Below are 24,196 nucleotides of genomic sequence, written 5' to 3' on the forward strand. Positions count from 1 at the left end.
TAATGCTTAACTGAGTGGGTCGGAGGTTACCCTCTGTAGCTGTGGGTACCTCAGCTGCTCCGGATCCCTCTGAAAGGTTAGTCTCTGTAGGCTGAAGAGCTTGTGCATCCGAAGGCCCAGCCATCTCCATGTGGGAGTCAGAGGTGGCTTGTGGTTCTACAGAAGCGGTCGTCAGGGGCTGCAAAGGCACTTCGCTGAAAACCGGAGCACTGGTGACTGGCCTAGAAGAGGCTTCATCGTCAGTTTTGGGCCTCGGATGCCTATCCTTGTCTTTGCGCTTTTTGTGTATTCTGGTTGGAAGTTCCAACGGTATGTTATAATTGAATTTTCTAAAAAATAATGTCAGGCAAAATCAAATCTACGTTTAATAGTGCGCTTGTTAAACCTAGCACAAAACCGACAACCCGTAACGTTGTGGTCAGGGCCTGGACATGGGATACAATAGGAATGGAAATCCTTATGAGGTATTTGCTTCCCACAAGAAATACAGTTATTAACTTTTACTGACATGGGTCTGAGGCAAGAAAAAGTTTCCCCAATGGGGTACTTAGCTTTGTAGAAGACTTCGGTTCTGGATTCGAAATGAAAATCTCAGGAGACGGCCGACCGGCACTTGTGAACTGCTTTTGCTTCGGGCACCATGCGGCAAGAAAGACTGAAGAAAATGGCGTAGGCTGCATCTTATATACCCCTGTCGCACTGACGTCAGGGAGGAGGCGACAGTAATCGACGCCGGACCAAGACTTTGGAACTCTGGCCGACTGCAGGACCACCTGACGGCAGGATAACCCAAGTGTAATGTCTGCAGCAGTGTAACATGAACATCTGGTGTGCGCTTGGCTACAAAGCCACTAGCAGTCCCACTAAGAAGTATGGGCATCAAATACATTTAAACTTGAGCGATGACTCATTCTCGATATATGTCACAGGGTGTTATGTGTACATCTATCAAAATGATCAAAGAAACTAGATGCAGTCTATTCTTGTGCACGGGGTTGTACTCATGCTTCCAACTAGGCAGTTAGGAGTGGAATGATACTTCTATCCATGATCCATTTGCTGTTAAAGAATCTTCACTTTACATTTTAGAATAAAACTGCATCTTACAATCACAGCAAATGACCGTCTTCACATTAAACAACTCATATACCTCAAATACCTGCCCAGACATTCTCACTGCCCATACAAAAGGTCCTTGAAATCATAATTCTCTCATCCACTTACACAGCAAGTCCCAGATGAATCTTATATACATTATGTATTTACTATCTACAATCCACAAAAGTCATAACGCATACACACACACTTATCAGTCAGTACACCAGTCTCTAACTTTTACAGCACTCACTCAAATACATTTGATGATTTATTCCATACCCTACTTTTAAATCAAAGCGTTATTCTTCTCTTACATTAAAAGTCTAAATGGAAGTGCCTCTTATTTTTAGGCAGTAAATTCAATAACATACACAAAATGAAAAACTGCCAGCCCAAGCAAAATACATGCATACTGTATTTGGAGATCATACCCTAAGGGGGGTCTACATTTTCTCTACCAAGCCTCCTGAAGAAGTGGCAGAGGCTTAAAAACTGATACAAGATGGGTAGGAGTCCCTAGTGCAGCTCACATAGCCACACTGTGTTCATCATCAGGATCACTGCTACATTAATACTTTGTATATGTGGCATGAGTATTAAAGCAGTCTGCTACCCAAGGGGAGGCCTTCAGTCAAGAGGTTACAACATACCCTGCTGAAAAGTAGTCACAAAACCTGCCATACTTCTATGGCCTAGAGAAAACATATATAGTGACCCAGGTTTTCACCTGTCAGACACATGGAGAAGAAACTTTCTGGGGAAAAAACAAAACAGCCACAGTGTTGGCTATCTTAATGAAATGTGCTTTTACCCAACCTCCTAGGGCTTTACTAAGACAGACAACAAAAAGCAATACAACAAACCAGTTCAGCTCAACAAAAGTTTGCTTTGATTTTACGCCATAAAGGCAGGACAACCCATATGTTATGACTGCAGATGCATCCTTGAAGGACATCTGTGCATCAAAATGTCAAAACATTATCTTTATTAGTAGAACTTCGGTGCATATCCATCATGAAGGATTCACCTCTGCCCCTTGTTTTGGATCTCTGAACAGAAAACATGTACCTGAATAATTTGAATCAAGGCAAATTACAAAAGTACGTTGGGTATGAACGGTTTCAACATTGCCCCTTCCTTGTGGAAGATGGTATGATTTTCTCTTTAAATTAGGGCATTAAGGCTTGCTGCTTAGGAATTGTTATAGCTACTAAAACAGAATTTGCCAGGAAAAGAATTTCAAGGCTGTTAAGCGTATTTATTCAAAACGAGGTACAGTAACTTTTTTCAAACATGAATTTCCAGGGATGGGTGTTTTTTTTGGGGGGGGGGGGACTGAGACCTAAGATAAGAATCCCTTTTAAAAACTGCATCTTGGAAGGAAAGATAACTCATACAGGGAGGCAATCTGAAAAAGTTGACAAGCAAACCTTAAAGGAGTATGCTAACCCTTTTACAAAAAAGCCTAGTAAGACGTTAGAAGAAATATGCACTTGATCAGCTTATCCAGAGGTAGCACCAGATTAAAACCAATACACTACTCAGTTTGGCAGTTCCTGGGATTTGGCAATCCGGCTTCTTTAAGTATTTCTAGCACCTCTTGTGGGAGAAGTAAACCTAGAGTTAAATTAAGTTGAGATCTTCCATGAAAGTCAGATTAATGCTCTTGAGGCTTGGGTGTACAACAGAACACCGCTGCTGTATCTGGAGGGTGAAGTGCCACCATGGCCAACCTGTACAGCAGATACTGACTGGCACCCCCCTTGCTTGTTCATATACAAGATGACTGCTTTTATCCACCCTTAACTTGAGAACATCAGGCATAGCACTGCCCTGAAAATGTGTAGTGCACAGACTAAGGCCATCAACTCTTACATTCATGTATTTTATTCAGAGTTTGCTAGACCATTTCCCTTGTACCTCTGTGTCCCCACTGTGGGTCCTTGATGCTTAATGCAAAACATCTGAGGCAAAGGACTCTGTAGCCTCAGGAAGCAAAACAGAAGTCCTAGGTTAGTCTTAATTTGTTCCAACTCACCTTGATAATTCTTCTGACTGCTGGAACAACAGGAATTAGTTGTGTTAACAAGTGGGAATGCTATACTCAAAGATTTTTTATTCAAGATGAGCCTGGTTACACTTACCCATAGCTCTGATGAGCACCCTGGTAATGTCTCCACTGGGGTATGCACGTAAAGAAATTATGCAGGAAGGTATTCTTCTTTGGTACAAAACCCTAACTACTATGGCACATACTGCCCCAAGAAAGGTCTTTGTAAATGCTGGGATCATTCTCAGCTTCTGCACACTGACTGAGATGTCCAGGTTGGTTAGGCACAGGTTCATACACTTTACAGACCTCATTTTCTTCCTCTTTGGAATTTTTGTATCTGTCATCTACATAGGGATATACAGGAATCTACTTTGTTCTGAAATGAGGAAAACACTAGTCAAGCATTTGGTGAGTGCTCCAACCCCAGATGAAAGACTAGAAACATGACAAAATGCCCGTCGTCCTTGTGACTAGTGAACACAATTCTGAAGTCAGATCCATGGCTACAGCTTCTATTCCTGACAAAATCAGGAAGCAGTTAACACCAACAGCTAGGCCACTCTGAAACGTGTACAGTCACAGTAGGCATGAATCTCAAAACGTAATCATAATGCTTTACAAACTCATGTTTGCAAACTTTCTTCCTCGTTAGCTTACAAAACACAACTTACCCAGCCAATGCATACGTCTTCCCAGCAGACTCTGGATCTTTAATAGCATTCACTACAGCTTTGGCTACATCCACCACCTGATGAAATGAGACATTTTAATTGGATAAGTTTGAAAATGTTTATAACTAAATAAAAATGACTATAGATTTCAGTTGCCTAAACCTACTTACATAAACAGGCTGCTTCACAGTCTTCTTGCCAAAAGCAATAAGTGGAACACCTCCAGCAAACCAGCGCTGATCTAGAGAAAAACAAATATTTCAGGGTGAATGCAATGAGGAAAGGCTAGCATCATACACAAAGACTAGAAATCTCCTGTAGAGTATTACAGCTGATACACGTTCATCAACATCAAGGAGACGAGAGCGCTCCTTTCAGCTTTTCATTCCCACTTTCTTCCAGGGCCCCTCAAAGTTTTCACAGACAATATCACAGTGATGTGGTATGTAAACAAGCAAGGGGGGCCATGGTCCTACCTTCTTTGCAGACTTGCTCTTCAGGTCTGGGATCTAGCTGTCCAGTATCAAGCGATTCTTCAGAAGGTCTACACCTCTTCAGAGCAAAATATAGTGGCAGACTCACTGAGCAGGTCCAGCACACAGGGTTCATGTACGGATGCTTCAGAGAGATGCGTTTCTGGACATTGTCCATTGGTAGGGTATTCCCCAGGTAGATCCTTCTGCTTCCCTATTGAACAGACAACTTCCTCTCTTCTGCTCTACAGACCCAAGTCCTCTGGCTTGGAAGGTGGACGCCCTATGTTTTCCATGGAAGGGAATGTTTCCCACACCTTCCCTCCCCCTCCCCTGACTCAGAGGGTCCTGCACAAGGTCATGCAAGGCTCCCCAAAAATCTTGCTGGTGACTCCCTTCTGGCCCAGACAGCATTGGTTCCCACTTTCTTTTTCACTTAGCCAAGAGCAATCACTATAAGTTACATGGCCAGGTGGACCCTCTCGTATGAGACAAGAGGTCTCATCCATCCTCACTTGTCCACTCTTCAACTGACACGATGGATGATGGTGTTTTGATCCAATTCAGGCATATCTTTTCTGAGGACATGCTTTGCATTCTCCAGAAGGCCAGGAAACCCACTACCAGGAAATATTTGTCCAAATGGAAGAGGTTTTCTGTCTGGTGCCTCTCAATCAGGATCCCTCTGGTTCTCTCTTGTTTGTGTGAATTACTCCATGCTGGGTTAGCATATTCTTCAGTTAAAGCTCACCTCCCAGCTATTTCTGCTCATCTGCCCTTGACTCCTCTAGCCCCCAGGCTTGAGGTCAACATTTCTTAAAGGCATTCTTCATATCAGACCTCCCAGGAAGCCTATTCCACCATCCAGGGACCCCAATTTTGTTCTTTAAAAACTGACTCTGGCTCCTTTTGAGCCTGAGTCAGTTTCTTTGCAGCACTGTACTTGGAAGACTCTTCTTTTGGTCCTTACTTCAACTAAGAGTATCAGAGTTTCAAGCTTTTATGGCCGTTTCTCCTTTAGTCTTTCACAGGGACAGGTTGTCTCTTCATATTAATCCTTCTTTTATGCCCGAGGTGGGCATTTCTTCTCCACAGTCTGCTGCTAAGAAGGTTCTTCACATCTTGGATTTGCAAAGGCAGCTCAGATATTTTGATAAGACTAAAGCCATTTGCAAATCTGAGCAACTTTTTGTTTCCCTTCAACCCAGTTGTTTGGGTTTGGTATTTTCTAAACAAACCGTCTCTTCCTGGATTTCTAAAGCCATTTCTTTTTATTTCTTTCATGATAAATGTCTGTCTTCTTCTGTGAAGGCTCATTCTACGAGAGCTATTGCCTTTTTCAAAGGCCTGGATAAGAATTCCATTCTTGAGACTTGTACTTTAACTTCTGTCCATACCTTCACTAAAGATTACAAGCTGAATGCTGTTTCCACAAGCTGAATGCTGTTTCCACAGCAACAGCTGGCTGTGTCAGGACCATCATGAATGGGTTTTCAAAGGGCTCTTCAGTGCCTTCCTCCTCCCTAGTTTCCTTTTGAGCTTTTGTACTCTCCCATACATAAGGAATACTGCAACAGTAATATGGAAGGACACAGTACAGTTGTGTAAAATCTTATCATAATAGTATATGTCCTTAGTTCACTGTTGCAGTACTTGATCACTCCCTTCCCCTTCTGCTCTGCCTATTCCTCTTGCCTTCCTGGTCAGGAATTCTTTTTTCCTCCTTCTGGACACACGTTCCTCCTGGGGCTTTTCAGCTCTGAGGTGCGTACATACTCATCACCTTTACACCCTACGCCTTGCACAGGAACTATGTGTGTGATGTACTTCGTCTATAAATTCTAAAGGCTTTGTTATATTGGCTAGACATTGCAGTATCCTTGGGCAGGAGATCCCTTATGCAAGCAATAGTGCAACAGTGAAGAGAAGGATATTTACTGTTATGTAAGATTTGACACAACTGTATTTTCCTTGAACATGGATGTCATACCCTTACCTACAAGTTGGGTGACTAGTCTTTATCTTAGCTACACGTTGGTCAAAGGCCAAATTACTGTGAACATGTGTTCCCAGATCCTTTACTTACTAGGGTGACTTTTATGGAAGTTTTATCGACAGACTAACATGGGGTTGACAGTTTCCAAAAGGGCATTATAATGCATTTTTTTGCCACAGAGTTTTAAGCCATGGCTTTGGCACCAGTCATTTGTCTGTGTTGAACCAACTTGCAAGATGGTGTCTCGGAGGAGATCCAGAATAGTTCAAAATTTACAATAGTCTGCGAACTCAGTCAGCCAGAGGCTTTGAACATTAGCCTTGACTTCCAAAAAGTAAATGCCAAACAGGAATGCGCCCAGCATGGAGCCCTTGGATACTCCATTGGTGACCAGTCTCATGGTGGAGGTGGTCTCACCAATCCTAACTTCCTGGGTCCTGTCTCTGAGCCAGCCAACAATCCAGCGAGTTATGTAAGAATTTATACCTAGGTCAGACAACTCCTCAACAATGCTTGAGTGGCGTATTGTACTGAATGCCTTAGCCAGGTCAAAATATGCAACATGCACTGTTTTACCCTCATTTATTGCCTTGGTGACCCCCTCAAAGAAGTCTACCAAGTTAAATAGGCATGACCTTCCCTTAAGGGCAAACTGGCATGTGTCCAGTGTCTTGCAAGTTCCCAATGTCCTTGTTTATCATTTCCATGATAAATTTGTTCCATGGCTTTGCATATTAGGTTTGCTAGACTTATGGGTCTGTAGTTCCCTGGGTCAGACGATGGCCTGCCACTGATAAGTGGAATGATTGTTGCGGTCCTCCATTCACTTGGAAATTATCCTGTTATGTTCTCTTACAAATGCAGAATGTTAACAGAATAACAGGTTTTGCATTAGCGTGAATTTTCTGAAAGGTATGAAGTCTGAAACTCAAATGTCTGTCGTTTTTCTGACTTCAACCCTCGATTTGCCAGAAAACCACAGTTTTATGAGAAACAGACCAAAAATATGTACAGTTGAGAGGTATGGTCACAGATGAAGGCAGCAGCATTCTGATTGTCCTTAGCCTATGAAGTTAACCTGACCTCAGAGTTGACCTTGTTGGACTTGAATCCTCTTAGCTTCTTGTTTAGTTGTGTAAGTAAGCATTTGTCTTTAAGGGAGTTGCTCTCCCCAATTTTAGCCATAAGTTTTCTTTTATTATAAATCCTGTTTAGGTGAAGATTCCACCAGTGGTATTTGTTATTGTTTGTTTTGGCTTTATTTCTGATTGGTATGGCAGCCTCTATGAAGCCATTCACATACCTGTAAAGAGACTGAATAATTCTGCAAAGGTAGCTGTGGTCTCGAGCTTGGTTGACTTTTGACACGGTCACTTAATAGGATGTAGTTTCCCTTTCAACAGTTCCTGTTACTAGTTTAGCTGGATTTTCTAGGTTGATTTTTACTTCAAATGAGACAGCTTTGTGATCAGATGTCAGTAGTGAGGCAAGATAGTGTGTGTGTGTGTGGTGCAACATTCTGCCATGTTGACTAGTATCAAATCCAGAATGTTTGATCCTCTGGTTGGAGCATGTGCTATCTGTTCCAGGGTGTTTGTGTTAATAAAGTCCAGGAAGTGTTGTGCTTGTGAATATAAGGCTGTGTACATTTCCCAGTCTACAGAGGGGTAATTAAAGTCACCCATGAATAGGGTATTTACAGTTGGGTAGTGAGCACCTCTAGTATTTTTAAGTAAGAGCTGTGAGACGCTAGGAGCACAGATGATGACCTGTAGCTAGCCATGATATGGTGAGGAACCTTATCTATCGTGACCTGAATGTGGATGAAGTCTACAGCATCTTTTTGTTCAACCAACATGGAGGTATGTTTGCTGCAAACAGACTGAGACACCTCCACCTTTGGCCCCAGTCTGTGCTGCTGCTGTTGGTCCAAATGTGTGGAAGGTGCTGTGGCCTTGCACTTCCAGAGTACATTCTAGGGCATTAAACCAAGTCTTGGTCACAGCACAGACATCTACATTCTCCAGAGTGAGGAGGTCCTTGAAGGATGTAGTTTTTTTGCTTATGCTGCAAGCACTGAGCAGTAACACCTTAAGGCTGCTTGTAGACCTTTGCACTATGCTGACAGTTTTGTCTTTTTGTCATTGCCAAAAAAAAGTCTAATGGGGTGGATAAAGTTTTAGCCTACATTTGAAAGCCTATGTAGTACAGGTGCAGTCCATCCTTGGAAAAGCAACATGGGCTTTTGACCATGTCCTCCCATGCTGACATATTACATCCCCCTGGAGTGACACCAGAAGCTAAGCCAATTATTAAAATTATAGGTTCATAGATTAGTACTAGGCTAACTGCCCTTGTGGGCCATTTTAAGCCTAGCCAGTCAACCCATGTGAGAATCAAACCCTGCACCTTGCATTGTTGTTTGTGTTTTCGGCTTTTTCCCGGTTAGGGGTCGCCACAGCAGAACTCCGGTCCACAAATGATCGGCAGTAGATTTTTATGGTGCCAAGTTGCCAGCTCGACGCCAAACCTTCAACGAAGGCACGCCCATTCACGCATGTCTTTCGAACACCACTCGACCGTGGGGAGGACATGCAGACTCCACACAGAAGGCACTCCAGCCGAGAATCGAACAGGAGAACCTCTTGCTGTGAGGTAACAATGCTACCATTGGACCACCGCGGCTTAAACCCTGCACCTTGCATATGTAAAGCAAATATCTTAACCATTATGCCAACCTCTCCCTCTCTCATGTTCATATGGTGGCAAGGCTCATATCCATCTGTGATGCATTCCGAGAGATCCACTACGTCTCTTCATGTAGTCCAGATATGCGGTATTTCTCAAGTCATTTACACCCACATGGACTATGACAGAATCATACTGGTACCCGGGGGTACAGTAACTTCAGTGTACGTGTGACTTTGCAGATCCTGGCAACAGCCAACTAACAGTTTTCTCCTTGTCCAACCTGGTGAGTGGAGCATCACACAATGGAGCCCCCAGTGACAACAGTATTAAGTATACTCTTCCCTTTTGGCCTCTACTCTTGAGGGACCACTGGGTGTAGGCTTATGCGAGATGTTTGCTTTTGGTGTGTGCTTTGGTGACTGCTGAGGAACGGTGTTGCCATTAGGTGGCTTTGGAAGTCTGATATTTGGAAAAATTTCTTTTAAGCACCTCAGCATAATCTGTGTGTTTGCGTGGTGAACAGAGTGAGGGATGTACTGTGTGCATTCCTGACAACCTTCTTTGCATGCGGGATTGTTGCCTCCAAGGAAGTTGACTATTTACATCTCTTAATAACAGAAAAGCCAAACGGATCAGGAGACTGTTGCAGACCACAAATACCACAATGGTACAATAATCCAAGATAAACGCTTTATTAAACTGCGTTTTCGTCCAACAAGTGACTTCATCAGATACAAAGTGCTAAAACACAAAATCAGCTTTTATACATGTGTAATTAAAACCTGTCCAATCATGTCAGTCCTTTAGTTTTTTTAAAAAAACATCAATAAATTAGTTCCTCTCTTATGCTTTCTACTTTGCCTTGAGTGAATGAGTTTAAAAACATTATAAAAATACAAATAAATTAAATGTCATAAGTAAAATGTTCATTAAAATACTAAGAACTCATTAAAGCTGGCTATTACATTTATTTTCTATTCTATTCTAGTGTAATATGGAAATCCTGAGCTTGTTGATGTATTTATTTTTGATATCATTTAACTCACATTTTAATGTTTGTAGTGCCATCTACAGGTCCTTTTTATTATGGCAGGTGTTTTTATGTTATATCTTCATTGCTTTTAATTTTAACAGGGGTAAAATAGAAATGTATTCATTTAAACCAGGGGTTTTGTTCGCCTCTATTTACATCTCTTGCATACTATATTATTTTAACGATTAACTGGTTGTTTCAGAACATGAGACAATTACTACATTGCCTTAGGATACCCAAATTTACCAAACTGGCAACCGAGGCATTTGTAAATTGCATATCCATGTTGTTCAGTCCTATAATAGGGTGGGCTACTTAGGATTAAGGACTGGGTTTTAACAGGGAATCTCCTAAGGTACCTTCTGGGGTTAACAGCAATATGCTATACAATGCTAGGATATGGTAGTGGTATTCGATACACAAACTACCTATTCTAAGCTTATTTCTGCACAATGCCTCACTGTTTAAGGGCCAGATCTAATCCTAACGTTATATGGAAATTTTACTATATAAGCTTTTACTACTATACAGGGCACCACTAACCACTACTGTCTGATAGGCAGCTCTGTGCAAACTTGCCTGACTTTTTAGCAGAGAAAACACAGCTTGAAAACAGACTCCTATGCCCTCTAGCCAATAAACAACCACATTGAGCTTCCTGGAGTGCTTCCCAATCCAGAGAAACCAAGTACACACCCCTTCTGCCACAAGATGGACAATCTTGGAATTTTTTTATGTAAAGCACAGCTAAAGATGCTCTCAAGTACAGATTACACAAACTACCACCAAACAACTAAGCCCATTGCTAATTCAACCCTTCTGCATGGAGATTTGAATTCAGAAGTAAAAAAGCCAACAAACCAAGAAATGAATATTTGTCAGAAAATTAAATAAATACTTGAAAAGTGTTCAAAATAGTAATGATCATTGTGTAAAGCAAGTACAAGTGCTGAAATTTCTTAATGTAAAAGCACAGCAAACGCATCTCAAGAGCAGATTAAAACAACAACCAAGTCCCTGGCTAATTTGCCCTTCTGCAAGGAGTTGGGGTAGCACACAAAACCAGCCAAAGAAACTATTTTCTGCCACAAAATTAAAGATATTCTTTAAAAATGTTCAAAAACAGTAGTGACCACTGTATAAAGTAAGCACAAGTGCAGTAAATCAAGAAAATATTCTTACTTTAGCCTGGATGGCACATGTTTAATATCTTGATAAATGAAGTATTTTTTAAAGTACTTTCTTTATTCACAGACTTTATACTCTTACTTGAGTATTTTATTACAGTAAACTATTCAATCCCCAAAAAAAGGAATCTGTGTAGATAGCACAACTGTGTCAACTGTTAAGCCAACAAGTTCTACACTGTCGGAGGTGCAGAAATAAAACTTCGGAAATGCAGGCTTGACAGCAATTCAAGGAATTTTTAATTACCAGCAATACACACAATCGCCACGGAATACACACAAACTAAATGCTTAGCTTAATTCACTGTGTTTTTCGTCCCTTATACACAGACTTCCTCAGAAAAAGTGAACTGTTAGTAATCCCTCCTTTTACACCAAAAAAAAAAGTCATTATCTACTAAACGCAACGTCCTGTAAATAATTACTCATCTCAAAGACAAAAATAATGTAAAATAACAAATACACTATAAATATCAAATCCTGTTTAAAAATAATAACTTTTAATAATATTTAACAAACACGCTTTTAAAAGAATATGTTAAAGTGAAAGATTATAGCACTCAATGAAACCAATAGTTAGGGGTTATACTTCTAGTACTCTGCTGCCATCTACTGGTCAAATTATGAATTCTAAAATAGTGTACTACCTTTGTTCTTTCGGCTTTTCCCGGTTAGGGGTTGCCACAGCAGAACTCCGGTCCGTTAATGATTGGCAGTAGATTTTTATGGTGCTGACGTGCCAGCCTGACGCCCAACCTTCAACAAAGGCATGCCCATTCACTCATGTCTTTCGAACACCACTCGACTGCAGGGAGGACATGCAGACTCCACACAGAAGGCGCTCTAGCCAAAAATCGAACGGGAGAACCTAAAATTTTTAATTCTAAAATTTTTTTCATAAAACACAAAAAAATCATCCTGTTGATACAGGTAAACATATAAAAAAAATGGGTTAAATAGCGCCTTATACATACGTCATCAAAATCTTGTAGTCATGGGAAAAAGTGAATAAAATAGGGAAAAGGAAACAGTATCAGACAGAACTAATTCTCAAAACTGGTACTGATAGACTCCTAGCCGGAGGCAAAGTACACTCCTTGAGTGTTTGTCCATTCTGATGTTGTAATACATGTCCCAGAGATCTATCAAGCACATCCAATCGCCTTCCCTCAGAAAAGGGAGAATGGACTGAACTGTGACCATCTGGAATTTAGCTTGGGAAACAGACTTGTTCAAATCGCTGAGATCCAGAATTGGTCTCCAGTCCCCAGTCTTTTTTGGCACAAAAAAGAATCTAGAGTAGAATCCGGATCCCCATTGATCTGGTGGGACTAACTGGAAGAAACTTTTTGATACAGCTTGTTTATTTCTGCAGCTGCTTCTTCCCCTTGACTGGGTGGAATGTCAGGAAGTTTTGGATAAGTGATGCGGGGAATGGTGTACCCTCTTGTTATGATCTTCTGTACCGAAACATTCCCCCGACTGCTTCCAGAGGAGAGCAATCAGGCCGCTTTTCAGGAGTGCTGGTAAGGCTGCCTAGAGAAAGAATTCCTGGGTCCCAGGTTACACGGACCCCCTCTGCCTTGGTACGGACGTCTTCCAGAATTGTTACCCCCTCTGCTCCTGGGGTCATCATCACCATGTGCGGCACAGAAAGGACCCTGAGATTTTTTTGTGCCACATCTGTCTGCTCCTCTGGTTCCTGAAAAAGGAACATTGAGGATTGGAAAACCATAAACCTATGGCAGACAGGGTCTTACCGTCTTGCTCACACCTGGCTAGGGTGTCTTTCACCTTGGGGCCAAAAAGGGAAGATGCTTCGAAAGAAGCATTCTGGAAGGAAGACTTGAAAGGGTCCACAAAGTCACAGAGGTGCAGCCAAGCATGGCCTCTCATAACTATGCCTGAACACGCAGCTCTAGCCGCCTCTTCGGTTGCATGGGAGTGCAACCTCATGGACGAATTGGAGATAGATTCCAGGGTTGCGAGCTGCGAGATAACTTCTTGTCAGACACCTGTCCTGCGAGTGGTTCCAGAGAGTTGAGAAACAAAGTCTCTTTGGAATCTTGTAAAATGTGCCAAGTAATTCAGAGAATGTATGGCAGAAGTTGCTGAAGCAAAAACTTGCTTCCCCAATCTGTCCACGGCCCGGGACTCTCTGTTGGGTGGATGAACAGTATTACTCTCTTCGGCGAGATCTTTTTTTTGTGGCCGCTGCCACCACCATAGCATGAACTAGTAAACTTCTTGACCAATGAGGGTTCTCTCCTGGGGGGGGGTATCTTATCAGGTCTCCGAGGAATAGACAGAATCAGGGTTCTTCCAGGCGCGTTGCACCACAGGTTGTACCAGTCCCCAAAGGAGACATCAGGGGGTGACCATGGGGACCCTTTATCATCAAAATCCGTATACTCTGTCAGACTCTTCAGGGGAGTCTACGTGCTTCCTCTTGCACAATCTCTTCTGTGGGGGCTCCTCAGTAGGGGCTTCTGAGGGGGACTTGGAAGAGGGGGCACCCTGTAACGGGACAGGGGGGGTTCCGAAAAGGATGTTGGAGCTGACTTTGGAACCAGTATTTATAAACAGAGGTGAGTAGGATGGAGTCCGTTGAGAAGCCAACCCAAATCCTGCAGGAGGATGGGTCCTAGACGGAGTGGGCATCTCCCTAGCTGTCAACAGCTGGTCCACAAGACGCACCACGTCAAGTTCGGAAAGGCTCCTAGTGGATCTAGTGGATACTCCCGACGGAGAGTCAGGTCATTCTAGGAATGGACTGTACACTTGTCCTAGAAATGGATCTGTAGGCCCGTGTTGTGGAATCTACAGGCACCGAAGTCTCAAGTTTGGAGACTGGAAGAAGTGGTGTCAGAATAGTCATTATTGAGACAGTGAAAAGGCTTGGAGCCAAAGGGGCACTCTGAGCCAACACAGATGGATCAGTAGCAAGCGTAATCACAGAGATAGGTATCAAAGGTGTGCACTGTGCCCAAGCGGCACTCAGTGCCGAAGTCGTAGTAGTCTCTGGTCTTTGTAAAGCCAATAGCCAGTGCCAGAGACAGTATTAGAGCTGAAGCTGGTGTCGATATAGCAACAGTAGTAGCCGGAGGGGAAGATGTCGGTGCTGATGAGGCGGACGTATGCTACGAAGATAACTTGGGTAACTTAGGCTTTACAGGTTTGCCCTGGTCACCAGATGGTGAAGAGGGGAGAGTGGGACCTTTTCTTATCCTTGGTTGGAGGGGATGAGACCTCCGTCGCAGAAAGGGCCTCTGAAAAGGGCGACTTAAGGAGGCCCTTCAGAATCAGCTTGTTTTTGCACTCGTTCAAGGTGCGCTGACAAATTACACAAGGGGGTTGCACCGAAAAATAGGGTACCCCCAAACAATAAACAATCATTATGGGAATCCCTGTTAGGCAGTTTACCCTTACATAAAAATACAATGCTTAAACCCAAACATGCCCTTTTTTATCAGCCATCATGAAAAAATACACACACAAGTTAGAAAACTAAAGTAAAGTGTTCTGACTACTATTTCTAATATGTCTACATATCCACTATATCTAAACATATATCAAAAACACAACCAGTTAGTTGAAAAGGGAAGAAGAAATACCAATGGGTAGGGAGAAAGGCCGTACCACCAACGGTACTTAAAAGTTACCAAAAGGGTAGAAACAGAAGGGTAAAAGGTCTAAATATAGCTTCAAACTTATAGAAATAGCAATATGAACAACAAGAAATAAGAGAAATACAAAATATCATGAAAAGATATCAAAAGTTTTCCACTTAGCTGAGAGCTCAGCTGAAACCAGGCTTTACCGCTACGCAGCAAATGAGATCTGAGGTAATGGGGAGAAGGGCACTATGGGTAGAAGCTTAGCTCGAGAGTTTTTGGCTGGCGTGAGCTTGATATTAGGCCAACTCTGTTCCAAGGGCTTGAAACCGAACACATCAGTGATGAATGAAATGAAGATTTAACATTAGATCAGATTTTCACTGTTTCCCAGAAATAAATAACTCAATTAGCTAGCTGCAATGCCTCTAAATGGACCCAACACATAAATCGTTCTACCCATATATACTACTCTTGACTACAATTCTTGCTTCTTACAATACCTTACTCATTAACCTCCTTTGAACATCTTTCCCTTCATGAACATCTCCACCCCCTCCGTGGAACTCTTTCAATCTCTCTTAACTCTCTCAACCATAGTAACATAACCTCCACCTCCATCTATGTACTTCCAATGTTCCATAGATCTACTCATATTACTTACATCCTTATAAAAAAAAACACAAATTATTACTACAAAATCCAAAAGTTTATACACTATCCTCTACCACACCCACTACTAGATGGTGACATTCATCCCAATCCAGGCCCCAATACTGACACTACCATAAAGCCTCTCAACCTACCTACTTCACATATCTCTATACCCCATAGACCATCTAATTCCCTCCTGATAGCTCACCTAAACATCCGTAGCATTAACAATAACATTTCCCACCTACATGCACTGTTAGATGTTCACTCATTTGATATTTTCTGTATTTCAGAAACATGGCTAAAGCCCTCTACTCTTGACCAGGAAATTACCCCTCCAGGATATAACATCCTGAGATGTGACCGCAAAGCCAAAAAGGGTGGTGGAGTAGCCATTTTGTATAAATCTGAACTCCAACTTTCACCCTTCAATTTGCTACTTCCCTCAACTCCCAACTCAGAAACCCTCACTGCAAAACTACAAATCAATAACTCCAACTCTATCTAATTTGCACTTATCTCCCCCATGGAAATAATATCAATACTCTTGAAAACATACTTAGTTACCTCTCTTCACACCCAAGAAACTATTGTCTTAGGTGACTAACAGACTGGACAACCTGTAATTCTCCCAATCCTACCAACCATATAAATCTATATGGATTCACACAAATAATGACCACTCCTACTAGAATCCATAAACCAAACAACAAAGAAACCATCCTAGACTGGGTCCTTCTAAATAGTCATCTTGATGCTTATAAACCAGGAACTTTCCCAAATGATATCACTGACCACATGCTAACTTATATAATCAAACAAAAAACTTATAGCCCCAACATAAATACTTTTAAAACTTCCCACTCCAAAAAATACTTTAACCCAGAGAGCTTCCAAAATGAACTGAAAGCATGAACTGAAAGCATGTGACTGGTCACCTATGCTTCATCTTGAACTTGATGAAGCAGTAATCTACTTTAATACTAGATTTCTCCAAATACTAGACTACCATGCCCCCTATCGCTCTTCCCGCATAAGAACCAAAACTGCCCCCTGGCTCACAAAGGCAACTAGGCAAAATATCCTTCTCAGAAATAAAACTTGGGCTAAATGGCGATCCTCCAGAAATCCAACAGATCACCTCTACTTTAAACAATTAAGAAATGCCACAAAGAAGGACATTCTTAAAGACAAAAAAGACTATTACCTCCACCTACAACAAACTCACCAACAACATCCTCAAAAATTCTGGTCTGGCATTAACAAACTTCTTCAACCAGGACACAAACTCCTGACCCTATAGGTTTCAACCATAATAACTCTAACCAGATTCCTGATGCCTTTAACAACTATATTACTGAAGCTATTCTATCCCTATCTAACACATTACCATCCACTTCCACTCTCCCATTAATAACACCTAATACCCCCTCACCTACCTTCCATATACATCCTGTACCTACATCCCTCATTTGCAACCTCCTTCAAAAGCTCAAGCCATGCACCCCTTCTGCTGTCTTCCAGCTGAATACCTGCAAATTGCAGCTAAAGCCATTGCTTACCCTATCTCCATACTTCTAAATAGAACAATTTCAGAAAGCAAAATCCCCTCTCTATGGAAGATCTCCCATATAATCCCTTTACACAAAGGTGGCTCATCAACTGAGCTCTCCAACTATCAGCCTATTGCCTTACTCTCTCCATTAGCTAAAATAATGGAAAAATGTATACACAGACAACTGCTTGACCACCTACTACAAAATAATCTACTTGCAGATTGCCAACATGGCTTTAGGCCTTACCATAGCACAACAACTGCCCTGCTATCCTTATCTGATTCTATAAACAAAAACCGTAACAATAACAGCTTTTCCTCTGCTCTATTTATTGATCTTTCTAAAGCTTTTGATATGGTGAACCATCCCATGCTTATTGACACTCTAAAAGCCCATTCACTAGACCCACAAGCATTACAATGGTTTAAATCCTATTTAGAAAATAGACAGCAAGCAGTTCTCTGGAATAAGAATATTTCTTCATCTCTCCCTGTAAACATTGGAGTACCACAAGGTTCTATCTTAGGGCCACTTCTATTTTCCTTATTTATTAATGACCTACATACTAGTATTTCTCAAGCCACCTGCATACAGTATGCAGATGACTCCACCTTAATTTGCTCAGCCAAGTCCAGTGCCTCACCCAAACAGTATTTAACAGTGTTGAAAACTGGTTCATAAAACACTGCCTTCTTCTCAACCCCAAGAAAACTAAATTATTGCTTTTTTCTCCTACTCAAAAGACACCTCAACTGCACTTCACAGTAAACTCTAACAATGGAACCATCATATCCCGATACTACAACCCATCTTCTAGGTGTTACAATAGACAACAACCTTGGCTACAATGACCATATTAATTCCACTATAAAGATGGTAAACAAAAAACTAGGGACCTTATACAGAATCAAATCCTTCCTTACCCCTGCAGCCAGAAACACTATAGCCCAAACCCACCTAATCTCCACCCTGTTCTATGCTACTGCTATCTATACTAATCTTTCTAAAACCAACCTTATCAAACTCTCCACCTGTTATAACATAACCAGATTTGCTTCTGGTACCCCATTTAGAATGCATCATTGTCACAACCTCAAACAGCTGGGATGGTTAGAGCTACAGAACCAATTACTTTTTCAACAACTTATCATCACCCAAAATATCCTCTACTACCCTAAAAATACCCCAAACCTCACTAATCTCATCTCCCCTTACAAAAATCTTGCAACTCTATGCTCAGCAAATAAACTTTAAATCTCTTCCATTAAATCCAACAACAAAGCTGGGGACTCACTCTTCTCAAACACCATAGGAAAGAGCTGGAATCATCTTCCTTCTGAACTTTCCAATCTTACTTCTACTCTACACTTTTTAAGAAGAATCTTAAAGAATATCTTAAATCCCACTGGCTTTGTCCCTGCTCCAACCCTGACTGATATATCTTGCCCCCCTCCTGCTCTTTCTCAAAAAAAAAAAAAAAAAAAAAAAAAAAGTTTTTACTTTATCTTCTGTTTTAATTTTTGTTTTTACTCATAGTATTTGATTCTAGCCTAAATTTGCTAAATAACTCTGTATAACTCTACCTTTTAATGTTAATTTTGTAACAAATTTTATTTTATTTTAATTATACTTTATTGTATTTCCTTTGTCATTGTTGCTGCTCGGAGCTTTTCTCCCCAGGCCTCTACTGAAAATGGACATGTATCCAGTTAGACTAGCCCAGTCAACAAATGTAAAATAATAAATAAATGATATGCCACAGAGTATAGCTGGAGTTGTTTTAGATGGTCAGCATATGGCATCTGCTTTAGGCCTGTGATTCTTTTAGTGAGGTATTTCTGCGGCCTTTCCAGCTGTTGCAGATGTCTTATGAGGTACATACCAAATGGAGCGTTATACTCTATAATGGGTCTAATGAGGAATGAGTACAGTGGGACAATGACCTCCTTTTTTCCGGATGAAAAGCCCTTAGCGATGAGGTGTGCCACATAGGATTTCCTGACTGATGTGGCGATGTGGTTATCGAAGGTGAGAGCACTGTCCATCTGTGTCCCCAAGTCTCTCATCACACTTTCGATGTTTAGTGTACTGCCACCTATGTGGTAATTCATGGGCAGATATTTTTTTCCAAAGGGGATAACTATACATTTCTTGGCATTAAGCTTGAGCCCATGGCTCTGGCACCAGGCATCTGTTTCTGTAAGGCCCTTTTGTAGAATATCCACATCATTTGGGGATTCAATAATGGCTCCCAGTTTGCAGTCATCTGCGAACTGTGTTAGCCAGAGTCACTTAGTGGTCCCAGGACTGAACCATGAGGTACTCCACTTGTCTGGAGCTGGATTTGAAGTCAGCTACTTTTACAGTCTGGGGTCTGTCAGTAAGCCAGTTGGCAACCCATCGAGTGACGTAGGGATTAATGCCCAGCTTAGTAAGTTTATCTAGGATTCCCAGAGTGGGGGAGGATGTGGAAGGCCTTGGTGAGGTCCAGATAGGCTGTGTGGACCGCCTTATCCTTGTCCACAGCTCTGGAAACTGATTCGAAGAAGTCAATCAGGTTCAGGAGACAAGATCAGCCCTTTACGAACCCAAACTGGGTGGGGTCAAGTCTTTGAGGTTGCCAATGTCCTTGTTTATAAGTTTCATGATAATGCGTTCCACGCCCTTGCAGATCAGGCTCGTCAGACAGATGGGACGGTAGTTCCCGGGGTCCAACATGGATCCCCCTTGTGGAGTGGGATAACTGTAGCTGTGCACCACTCAGTGGGCATGAAGCCTGAAGTGAGGCTATGATACACTTAGGTGAGGTGCCAGTTCATTTTGTACTTAATGTAGTACACAGCCCGGGATATCATCTGGTCCCATGGATGCTGTAATTCTTAGCTTAGGAGAGTGCGGTTTCTACCTGTGTGGCCGTGATTACTGGAATTTGGCAATCTTTTGGTACTGAGATGGGCCCTTTAGGGGGTGAGAGGGGGGTGAAGTTGGCACTAAATCGATCTGCCAGGATATTGGCAATATCCTTGGGATCAGTATATTTAATGCCATTCTGTTGTAACTCAGAGCAGATCTGAGCATTGCCATTTAGATTCTTGACATAACTATCGAATGCCTTTGGTTGTCTTTGGAATCTTTGGCAATATTATTTTCGTAACTAGCTTTTGAGGATTTTATGAGGGATCTCAGCTTCTTACTAAGGCTGGTGAGGGAGTTTTTTGCATCCTGGGATTTTCTTCTTTTCTGCGACAGTTTCTTCCTTCTGTTGTACAGTTTGTTTATAGCAGGGGAACACCAGATTGGCTTCCTTTTCTTGGAGGAGAGCATCTTGGTTCTATTTGGGATGGCACGATTCATGCACAAGTGGATGTGCTCGTACAGTGCCTTAGTGTAGGATTCAGCAGTCGAACTTTCAGATCCCATCTGCATGGGTGTCATGAAGTTTGTCACTTCTGACTTCAGTAGCATGAAGTTGGTTTTGGAGAAGTTTTTTTATGGAGATTTCCTTACTGGGGGGTAGGGGTGGGATGTGGATGTCAAGGGTGATTTGCTTATTGTCAGACCTGACCGATGAGGGGGTGACCACTGGTGTGGAGCATCTATCTCCCATGTTGGCAATGACCAGGTGTAGGATATTGGAGCCCCTGGTGGGACAATGGATTAGTTGATCCAAGGCATTGGAATTTATGAATTCCAAGAACCATTGGGAAAAGGTGTTGGTACCAGAGTAGTTTTCCCAGTTAATGGCAGAGTAGTTGAAATCACCCAGTATTAGGGTGTTTGGTTGTATCTTAATATTTTCCAGTATGTTTAGAAAGGTGTAGTGAAAATCTAGGGGCATGGTGGGGGATCTGTAGCAAGCTACAAACTGGACTGCAGTCTTACCTGGTGTTAGTTGCACCTGGAGAACTTCAGATGCATTGTGTTGGGCAACTAGCCTGGAGGTGTGAATATCCTTGGTGAATATGAACACTCCTCCACCTTTAGTGTTGCGGTCTTGGTTTTGTGGCCGAAAAGTGTGGTAAGAGTTGTAGCCTGGTATTGCAGGGGTGCTCTCTGGAGCCTTGAACCAGGTCTCAGTTACTGCACAGATATCGATGTTCTCCATTTGTAGGAGTGCCTCGAGAGAGTGCATTTTGAGGTTTAGACTTCTAGCACTGAGTAGCATTACCTTCAGATTTTGCATGCTTGTATCGGTTACGGTGGTGGTTTTGTCCTTTGAACCTTGCCTAAAAAAGGCACTATAGGGGTGGCAAGATCTTTAGCCAGTAACCCGAATCCCACGGGTGACAGGTGCAGACCATCACTGGCAAAGCATCGTGGTTTGTTGATCATGTCTTCCCAGGCAGACGGATGCTGAATCCCCTTTGAATGACACCAGAAGCTTAGCCAAGTGAAGTAAATCATTTTGTCCTTATACTGTGGTATCATTCTGGGTGTAGGCAGGATGCTACTCAAGGCTAGGGTCATACCTGCCTGGGCCACATGATCCGAGAGCTCTTCCATGTCTCTTCATGTAGTCCAGGGAGGTACGTCTCCAGTCATTCACTCCAACATGGACAATGACAGAGTCGTATTTGTACTTGTTGTGGAGCAACCTGAGTGCATTCACTATGTAGCAGATCCTGGCACCAGACAGGCAGCTGACTGTAATTTTCTCCTTGTTCAGCCTGGTGAGTGGGACATCAGTGTGCTTGACTACAGAGTCACCTATGACTAAAGTGTTGGGTATATTGTCTTGCCTTAGGGGCTGTTGTTGGGTGGCACACTGGTGGTGTGAGCTGTGTGTCACTTTGGTTCTGACTGGTGTTGGTTTGCGTTTCAGCTTCGGAGGTCCTTGTTGCTTGGGCAGGTTAATGTTAAGGGCCTCTGCATATGTGGGTTTAATGTTGCTATGTGTGGGTGGGTTTTGAAGGGCTATGAGTTGCTTGAGGTGTAGTGCAGGTGTTACCCTTCTCCTCTTGACTGTCTAGCACAATCTTGGCTGGAGAAAGCTTTGCTTCCAGTCTGGCTATGTAAGTGCATCTCTCGCAGGTTGTAGTGCTGGGTGGTAGGAGGAAAGGGTTGTCTGTGTACATGAGGCAGTTGTTTCATTGCCCCAGTATGCTCAGATTCATCAGGTGGACAAGAGAAATCACCAGATGCTGACCCTTGGACATGCCTGTTTGGGTGTGTTTTTTGTAAAGTGCAAGAGCTGTTTTCCCTTACCTTTGCAAGGTACTTTGCAATTATAGGCTGTTTAGTGCCTACAATTAATTTCTCCTTATTGACAAGGAGAGTCGAGTCCACGGTGGTGCAGCGGTCAGCGTTGCCGCCTCACAGCAAGAGGTTCTCCAGTTCGATCCTCGGCTGGGGTGCCTTCTGTGCGGAGTCTGCATGTCCTCCCTGCGGTTTCGTGGGTTTCCTCCGGGTGCTCCGGTTTCCTCCCACATCCCAAAGACATGCTGTGGGTGGACTGGACACACTAAATTGGCCCTAGGTGTGTGTGTGCATGTGTGTGCCTTCTGTGGAAAGTTGGGTGCCGGGCTGGCAACTCGACCCTGTAAAACTCCACTGCCAATCATGAGCGGACGGTGATCCGCTGTGGCGACCCCTAACCGGGAAAAGCCAAACGAAGAAGAAAAGGACAGTTGAGTGCTTGTATCAGTTTCAGGCTTCCTAGTGCTTTCCAGTATGTTCTAGATCAAGTGCTAGTCACAGGGGTTCAGATTTTAGTGCTACTACTGAGAAACCAGCTAATTCAAAGGGAAAATTTGAAGATCAGACTTTCCTCTCATGAGAGAGTGGGGCAGGTGCTCTGTGAACATACAGGAAAGTGAGATTTCTCTGGAGGAGACGAGGAAAAAACACTTTCTGTGCAAGAGGGAAGGGAGAAAGACTTCTTGCTGGTAATGTCCTTTGCGAAAATGAGGGATGACCAGCATGGACATGCACATGGCCTTCAGCTCTTTGAATCAAGCATTTTAGTGGGACATAAGGTTTAAGTGAAAACCCCCAAACCATTCCAATGGCTGTCTGAAGGAAGGCCTCTCCCAGTCCATCCTCATTCCTATGACCGGGAAAAAATGGACTCACCGATTATGACACAGTCAACTGGTAATGGGGTGCAAACAGTGGGTGCAGGGTGCACTGAAATACAAATGGGCTCTGACTCACTGGCCACGACACAGTGAAACGGCAGGGGGGGGGGGGTGAAAAAAAAAAGTTTGCACTGAAATACTTAACAGACTTCTCAAACATGAAACAGAGTTTGGCTAGCAGTGTAACTGCTTGTATGACAGGACCAGAGTGGATAGACGTGAGTGGACACTGCTGACTCAGTCATCCTGGGGGAACCAGGTAGCTCTGCCACACAATATGAACAACACTAAGCGAAACCAGGTGTTGAGCTAGTAGAGTTCTGAGCTAGCCAAGCTCAAACTATCATACTGCACTAAGTGGCTGAGGGGAAAACTAGCACTTATGAACTTTGAGGAGCCAAAGACAGGGCCGGGATACCCCTAGGGGTAAAACTTCTTTCCATGGCTTTGCACATGTGACTAGTCACACTTATAGGACAGCAGTTACCGGTGTCTACAAACAGCCTGTCCCTGTGTAGAGGGAAAACTGCTGCAGTTCTCTATTTGCTACGGAAAAATGTCTCTGGAGGATACAATTAAACAGTGACTTCAGTGGTCCTCCCAGGTTGTGCTTCATGCTATTTAGGAGGCATCCTGGGATATTACTGGGGCTCGTCAATGTAGTATTCTTGGCCTTAGACAGTATGCTAAGGACATGCAAAAGGATACAACTGGAGGTGAATTTGTCAGCCAGTAGATTTGCCTTATCTTCAGGCTCAATGCAGACGGCTCCATTTACAATTAGTTCTGCACACTACTGTGTACTGCATTTAAGGTTGCAGATATAGCTAAAGAAAGTCTAATGGTTGTCCTTGGCCTGAGAGGTTAATTTTACCTTAAACTTGGCTTTGATAGACTTGATTTGCCATCTAAGTTGTTTGTTTAGCTAGATAAAAATTTTTATCCTGCTAGGCACTGTACTTCCTAATTTTTGCTACAACTTCATACACTAGATTGTACAATAAATGGAAGAATCAATAAGCTGACACAGGCAACCAGTGTCCACATGCGAGAGAAACAAGCTCAAATGCCCAATGTTCTAAACTTTCACATT

General features: G+C 42.7%; 1 protein-coding gene across 1 annotated transcript in view; it reads right to left on the reverse strand.

The window, feature by feature from the left end:
* The window catches only part of NDUFA9 (NADH:ubiquinone oxidoreductase subunit A9), a gene marked incomplete in the record, with an annotated part of 561,760 nt that overhangs the window by 170,541 nt on the left and 367,023 nt on the right, over nt 1-24,196 (reverse strand). Inside the window, 2 exon segments of the mRNA XM_044087558.1 lie at nt 3,823-3,899; nt 3,993-4,063. Of these exon segments, the coding sequence (XP_043943493.1) occupies nt 3,823-3,899; nt 3,993-4,063 (148 nt within the window).

Source organism: Protopterus annectens, chromosome 11.part0 (genome assembly GCF_019279795.1).
Source record: "Protopterus annectens isolate FY-2018-M chromosome 11.part0, PAN1.0, whole genome shotgun sequence".
Lineage (NCBI taxonomy): Eukaryota > Metazoa > Chordata > Ceratodontiformes > Protopteridae > Protopterus > Protopterus annectens.